General features: G+C 37.1%; 1 protein-coding gene and 1 pseudogene across 1 annotated transcript; both read right to left on the bottom strand.

Annotated features, from left to right (window-relative positions):
• OR2Y18P (olfactory receptor family 2 subfamily Y member 18, pseudogene) lies at nt 1,160-2,072 on the bottom strand (annotated as a pseudogene).
• OR10AL44 (olfactory receptor family 10 subfamily AL member 44) lies at nt 5,301-6,263 on the bottom strand. The gene has a single exon (XM_001491261.3). It carries the CDS (start codon nt 6,261-6,263, stop codon nt 5,301-5,303), a length of 963 nt encoding a protein of 320 aa, XP_001491311.3.
• Between the last annotated feature and the right edge of the window lie 1,248 nt (nt 6,264-7,511).

Raw genomic sequence — 7,511 nt, 5'->3', positions numbered from 1 at the left:
AAGAATGATTAAAATTTAATGAGATATATCACTGATAGGAACGTTCTCTCAGATATTTAGTTATTTTCACAGTATATGCAAGAGACTCTTAAGTGTGTCAAGCCCAGATACTTTGCCCTAGAGGTAGACTTCTCATCCAGCAGCCGTTACATATAATGTAGAATCTGTAAAATATGATATTGAAGACATCTATCCTGTGGACAGAAACTATACGATTTCTTGCCATTCCGTTTGGAGAAAAATTTCTATTTTTCCATTTGGCCTGGTGAGAACAGCTGTGATACTGCTGATAAAGATGATTGAGCACCAAGAATAAAATATATACTGATTGGACAACAAGATGTTTTTAGATCAAAGGCTGTTACCAGGAGACATAAATGCTTTCCATATATGAGCCAGAAAGAAAAACTTCCATAGGATGATGAGCAGAATTAAAGAAAAATGCTAAAAGAGGCTGCTAGAAGGATGGGATAAGTGAACAAATAGGCAGAGGTACTGCTCAGAGCTTTCTCTACGTGAACTTCTTTTTCTCCAGAACATTGTTGATGACCACAGCATGCACTTGGCTCCCTGAGGGTGTCTTTTCCCAATATTGATTAAAATTAGATTAGATTTACAACAGCTATATTAACAACATAAAAAAATGTGAAATGAAGAAATGAAGTTTCCTTTTGATTATCTATAAGTGCATTTTGCTAATTTTGTAGCATAATTGAGCAATTTCAAGCCTCAGTGGTGCCACGTCTGTGCCCAGGATCCAACCCGGCGAAACCCTGGGCCGCAGAAGCGGAGTACGAGAACTTAACCACTTGGCCAAGGACTGGCCCCTGAATCATCAATTTTAATGTGCTGTGTGACAAGAAATCCTATTTGGTCATTAATTTTAAAACTTCATTAGAAAAGACAACAGTAACAACAATGCAATTATTTTACTAAAATCTATGAATATTCATTATCTATTTTTAGATAATGTTTCGTTACTACAATAATCAATACTTTAAATCCTATGAAGTACATAGGTAATAATAGTAACAATCAACCATTGTTATTTGGGAGTGAGAGGAATGATGGCAGTTGGCCATAGGCAGTCTGAGAGTCTGGAATTTGAATTGTAAGAGGACTACATTCTCCTAAGCCATGTTCCATCTTTGCTCTGCTCTCACCTCAGTAGCTTTTTTACTGTTCTGTTAACATCCTTATTTCTCAAGGTGTAGATAAGAGGGTTGAGCATTGGAGTTATAGGTCCCTAGAAGAGTGCAAGAAGCTTGCCCTTCAGTTTGGCTGAGTTGCTCTTAGGTGCCATATATGCATAACCACTAATGGCAGAGCCATAGAACATAATGACCACCAGCAGATGAGACCCACATGTGTTGATGGCTTTCCTGCGACCCTCAGAAGATTTGGTCCTTGCTACTGCTCTGACAGTGTTGATGTGAGAGAATAGAATTAATCCATCTTGGATAACTGTTATGGCCAGCACGGCCACATATATCTCCTCTTCATTGATCCATGTGTCAACACATGATAATTGAAGCATGGCAGTTATCTCACAGAAGAAATTCTCCACCTGATACTGACCACAATGAGGTAACAAGAAAGTCAACCCGTTTGCACTGGGAGTTGCTGAAACCTGTTACCCAAGCCACTGTTGCCAGTTGTTGGCATAGCCAAAAATGCACGATAACTGTGTAATGGAGAGGCTGGCAGGTAGCTACATAACGATCAAAGCCCATTACTGAGAGAAGTACACATTCAGTGGATCCTAAACCAAGGAAGATTGAGCTATGCATCCTATGTGGTTGGTGGCTCTGTACATTTACCAACATCTGGGGGACAGTGGAGTTAGTATAGCAGAGATCCAAAAAAGAGAGATTAGCCAGAAAGAAATACATGGGGGTATGGAGTCTGGGATCAAGGCGCGACAAGATAATGATGGCTGAATTCCCAAGGAGAGTCAATATATAGAAAACAGAGATGACCAGAAAAAGAACTGTTTCTAGCCTGGGCCATTCAGAGAAGCCCACCAGAACAAAGCTATTGGGGTGATGAAAGGTGTTAATGAATCTTCTCATTGTTGTGACACTACTTGTAGGAAACAACATAGTCAGAATTTGGGGAGCCTGATTATCCTGTGCTTAGAACTTATCCTGGTTCAAGTACCTGTGTGCAACCTAGGAACTGGATATGGGATGCTGAAACAAAATCATTAATATATTTCCTTTTATTACCTTAGCAAGAAAAGTGAGAATTAACAACTAAGTATTTCGATTTTAACAACCATATATTAATCCATGATTTTCATTTGGTAAACTCATAGTTTAATAAACTAAGTAGAGAGGGCGGCCCAGTGGCGGAGCGGTTAGGTGTGTAGGTTCTGCTTCAGCAGCCCGGGGTTCGCTGGTTCAAATCCCGGGTGCAGACATGGCACTGCTTGGCAAGCCATGCTGTGGTAGGCGTCCCACATATAAAGTAGAGGAAGATGGGCATGGATGTTAACTCAGGGCCAGTCTTCCTCAGCAAAAAGAGGAGGATTGGCAGCAGTTAGCTCAGGGCTAATCTTCCTCAAAAAAAAAAAATTAAAACTAAATAGAGGTTATAAAAGTAAAGATAGTAAAACCAAAGGAGAGACTTTCAAAAAGAAAAATAAACTCAGCCAAAAAAATCTCACTGGTTAGAAAGAAGCCTAAAACTAGCAATGCATATTCCTAATAGAGACATTCTCTGGATCAATTTGCTCCTTTTCAGTCTTGTCTATCTTGAGGACAAAAAATGCAGGGAATCAGAATTAAAGGAATAAGCCTTCTCAGAAATCATGGAATAGAGCCTCACATCCTGGGTTCGGAAACCAGATTGCCTAGACTGAATACTGGTCCCTATTTCACTAGTGGGGATGAGCTGCTCCAGGCTTCTGTTCCTTGGTTTCTGCGTGTGTACAATGAAGACAATAATAGTACAATGGTTTTGAAAGTCAAATTAGACAATACATTTAATGAGCTAGCACTGTCCTTTTTATGTATTCAGAATTCAGTAAATGGTACTTATCATTACTGTTGTTGGTGTAATTATAACTAGCGTTGAGGAAAATGTACTCCAAAGGCTCTTTGAAACCAAAGGGGACAGAGTTTGAAGATCAAAGTTAGTAAGGGATTTCTAACTATTATCAATAGTCAGGAATATTTCATAGAGAAAATATTGAAGGAAAGTTGATTAATGGTAATGTACTTATTTAATACAGTAAACAAGATACTCTAAAAGATGCATTTTTGGTGCTTTTCATATATTCAACTGCTTTCTAAACAGTATATATTTTCATAACATAATCTGTCAGGAGAAGTGACTGTGTGTATATGGTTAGCAGAAATAAAAAGGCTAAAATAAAATAAATTAAGTATTTTCATTGGTTATTCTGGATTGAAAGAACATAAGTAAATTAAATTTTAATAATTAGACTTCTGTTCTATAAATTTTCTGTGAAAACTATGTATTATATTTATCTTAAGAAAAACGTTTACCATTAAATACTTTAATATTTGTATTACACATGAAATACATGAACCTTAGAAATAGATAATAAAAAAATTGCTGGTAATATGAATGCCTAGAGAATATACTGTTAATATTTCATTTTCATCCTTTCAAACTTATAAAACTAAAGGAAAGTGTTCATAGTATACAAATTATTTTTAAATTGCTTTAATACCTAATAAATAGTTCTTCTAGATTAATAAACACACTTACAAATTATCATCTTTAGTGCCTGTCTAAAATTCTCGCCTGTTCCTGTAACATAATTTTTAACCAATAAGTTATTTTTGCACATTAAGGTTATTTCCATTGTTAATTACACTATGCACATGTAAATAAAAATCACAATATATTATGTTTAAATGAATGAACTGAACAGTTTTTGGTAAAATAGTAATATCTGGCAAAACACACATCTTGGTCATTAGTGAACATCATTACTATCTCCTGAGAGTAGAATTATGCCAGTCTTTTCTTTTTCTTTTCAGCTTCGTTAAGGTATAATTAACAAATAAAATTACATATATTTAAAGCGTAAAACACGATGATTTGATATACATATCCATTGTGAAGTGATTACCACAATCAAGTTAAAAGACACATTCATAGTTATCATTTGTGTGTGTGTAATGAGAACAGTAAAGATCTACTCTCTTAGTGAATTTCAAGTAAACAATACAGTATAATTAACTATAGTCGCATGCTGTACATTAGATCTCCAGAACTTACTATCTTATAACTGAAAGTTTTTACCCTTTGACCAGTAAGAGAAGATTAACTCTGCGTTTGGGGGATAATATTAAGTCATGTAGCAGTCACAGTTCTCCACTCTTTCTCACATTGCAACTGTTGTAGGAGTAGTTATTAATCCTTCATAGATCAAGTGCTAACACAGCCCCTCCCTGAGAAGTAGATGTTCTATTCCAAGGCAATGTCTCTATAGGGGCTACTGGATTGTGTTGTAACCATGTTCATTTCTTTTAAGAGCAAGTTTTGGGATGATTTCCAAAAATATTGAGTCAGGCTTCATCTGCACATACGTAAATTTTTTTAATTACATAAAAATCTTTAAAATTATTTATATTATTAGTTAATTTTCTTCTTCCATTCTTAAATTTAAATATGATTTCTCTTTGTTATTAAAAATATTTTCACCATGGAGATTCTCAATAAAAATTTCTTTTAATATTCTGCAACAAATACCTAGGAAACATGAGTTTGTTTTTTTGAATGTTTACATTTTTTAACAGTACACATACTAAATGAATTTAACCATATACTACAAACCAATAATTAATGTTGAAGTATTAAAATATTTTTTTTATGGAAGGAAACAATGCACTTCATAGAATTAGTAGGGAATTAAGGTTCATGTGGGACAGACATATGTGGGAACACTACCCTCAGTGACCAGGGCAGAAGTTGGATTGGCTCCTCAGGGGCTAGAAAATTCCTAAGAGTACAGATTCAGAATTTGCCAGGCTTCTGAGATATAATCTGGCAATTTATACACTAAGCCTAGACTAAAATATTTTGGAAAACCTGTCTAGTGTTGGACTCACCTATAAAACTCTTTTGTAAACAACTTCCTTCCAGAATTTGGCAGTCAGAACTTTAGCTCTGAGTACAGAGATGTCCCCAAAATTTGCAATCATGGTTATTAAAGAATCACATGACAAGACAGGTGAAAGTGCACTTTTTGTTTCTTTCTTGCTTTACTCTTGAGTTGTGTGTGCATCTTTTCCAAAGAGTAGATTTGCATGGATCTCTAGTATCTACTCAGGAGTCAAAACTTTTTTCCCAGCTATGGTTCTCTGTAGAGCTGCCTTGACTTCCTTGTTCCTTAAACTATAGATGATGGGGTTGAGCATGGATGTGACCACTGTATAGAAGAGGGCTAGGAGTTTATCTATTCCTGGTGAATGGGTAGCCTTGGGCCTCAAGTAGGTGACAGAAGCTGAGCCATAGAACAGTGTAACTACAACCAGGTGGGAAGAACAGGTAGAAAGAGCTTTCTGGCGGCCTTCAGGTGAGGGCATGAACAGCACAGCAGCTACAATTCTGCCATACGAGGCAACAATTAGTAAAAATGGGCTAGAAATGCAAAGGACAGCCACGACAAAGACTGCAGCTTCATTATGGGATGTATCCCCACAAGCGAGTGCCAGGATAGGGGGGAGGTCACAGAAGAAGTGGTCTATTTCACAAGGGCCACAGAAGTCCAAGGAGAAAATATTGTTGGTCTGCCCTAAGCTTACCACACATCCCACTCCCCAAGAAACCATTGCCAACTGAGCACACACTTCACGACTCATTCGTGCTGCATAGTGAAGTGGGGAGCATATGGCCACATAGCGGTCATAAGCCATGGCTGCCAAAAGACAGCACTCACTGATACCAAATAATGAAAAGAAAAACATCTGCATAGCACAACCCTCCCAAGAGATTCCTCGGGCCTCACTCACGAGGCTCTGCAGCATTTTGGGTATGATTGAGCAAGTGTAGCCAATCTCCAAGATAGACAAGTTGGTCAGGAAGAAGTACATGGGTGTGTGGAGGACTGGGTTGGTCCAGATGGCAAGGGCTATGAGAGCATTGCCTGTCAGTGATGTTAAGAACATGAGTAGGACGAGGGTAAATAAAAGGAAACATTGTTCAGTGACCTCAGAGAATTTGGTAAATGCAAAGAGTTTGACAGACATGCTATTGTCCTGCCACAAGGAGCAATTGAGGTTCATTACCTGAAAAGGAGAAAGGAAAAATCATCAGAAAGATTCTTTCAGATATAAATAGAAATCTTCTTATTACTGAAAATGAGGTCTAGTAAGTCAAAGACACAAACTTCTTACCTGCAATTCTAAAATTCAAAAAGTTCAGAAATTACACTCGTTCTTAAATCTTTTCAAACAGATGCCTATCGATGTGCACTATTCCAGTAGATTTGTCCAAAATATACCTAGTCACCAAGCATCAAATGGAAAAAGATAATTTTGCTGAAATCTCTCTTCGTCCCTTCCTTCAATAAGTTGTCAAATACTACCAAATAAAGATTCTCTCATATCTATCCATTTCTTTCTATTTTGTTGCCATTGACTTGCTTTCTTCACTCATTCATTCAACAAGTGTTTATTGAGCACAGAGTATTTTGCAGTTACTGTGGTAGGGCCTGGGATTCAACAATGAAAAAATATTCTTCCTGAATGGAATTTATTTGGTGGAAGAAGTCAGAAATTATATAATCATTCAATAAATAAATAATTGCTGCAATGCAGAGAATTAAAACCACAATATGTCCTAAAACTGACCAATTATATTCAGCATTCAAAGAGAGTTCTTGACAATGAGAAGCATGAGCTGAGATGTAAATGTGAAGAAGAGGCAGCCATGTGAAGACTGTATCGTCATTCATATCTTACTCGATTGTACTGCTCAGATAATTTGTCATTGCAACAAATTCCTTTACCTTTAATATTTCTCATCTGCCATACCTTTTCCATCAGAGTGTTCTTTACTAAATGAAAATTAACCATAGCCTCATATGAAAATTCACATTTCTTAATACAATTCGTGAAAACCTTTGGATCGGTTTGCTGACTATTGATAGAAACTTTTTCTCACCCTTTACTCAAATGGACCTCATGTTACAGTCATATCAAACTACTTGTATCTTTTAGTACATAAATTGCTTGCGGATATTTCCTTTTCTTTGTGCTCATTTTCCTATGGGGGTTTGACATTTGCCTCCTTGATTGTCACCTACTGATCTGCCTCTCTATGTTCAAGTCCCAGCAGAGCTTCCTCTTCTCTCTGCAAACTCCTTCCCGATGCCAACTTCCCTCACCCCCGTGCTAGTCAGTTACATGCCCCTCCACTGTGTGTTTCCCCCACTCTACAACAGCTGTGAGGGCACTTACGCCACTCTAAGGATAATTAGTTGTTAATTTCTTCCTGAGTGTAGCCTCAGACACAGACAGAGTGCAGAATTT

Source organism: Equus caballus, chromosome 20 (genome assembly GCF_041296265.1).
Source record: "Equus caballus isolate H_3958 breed thoroughbred chromosome 20, TB-T2T, whole genome shotgun sequence".
NCBI lineage: Eukaryota > Metazoa > Chordata > Mammalia > Perissodactyla > Equidae > Equus > Equus caballus.
This window is presented reverse-complemented; position numbering and strand designations above follow the sequence as displayed.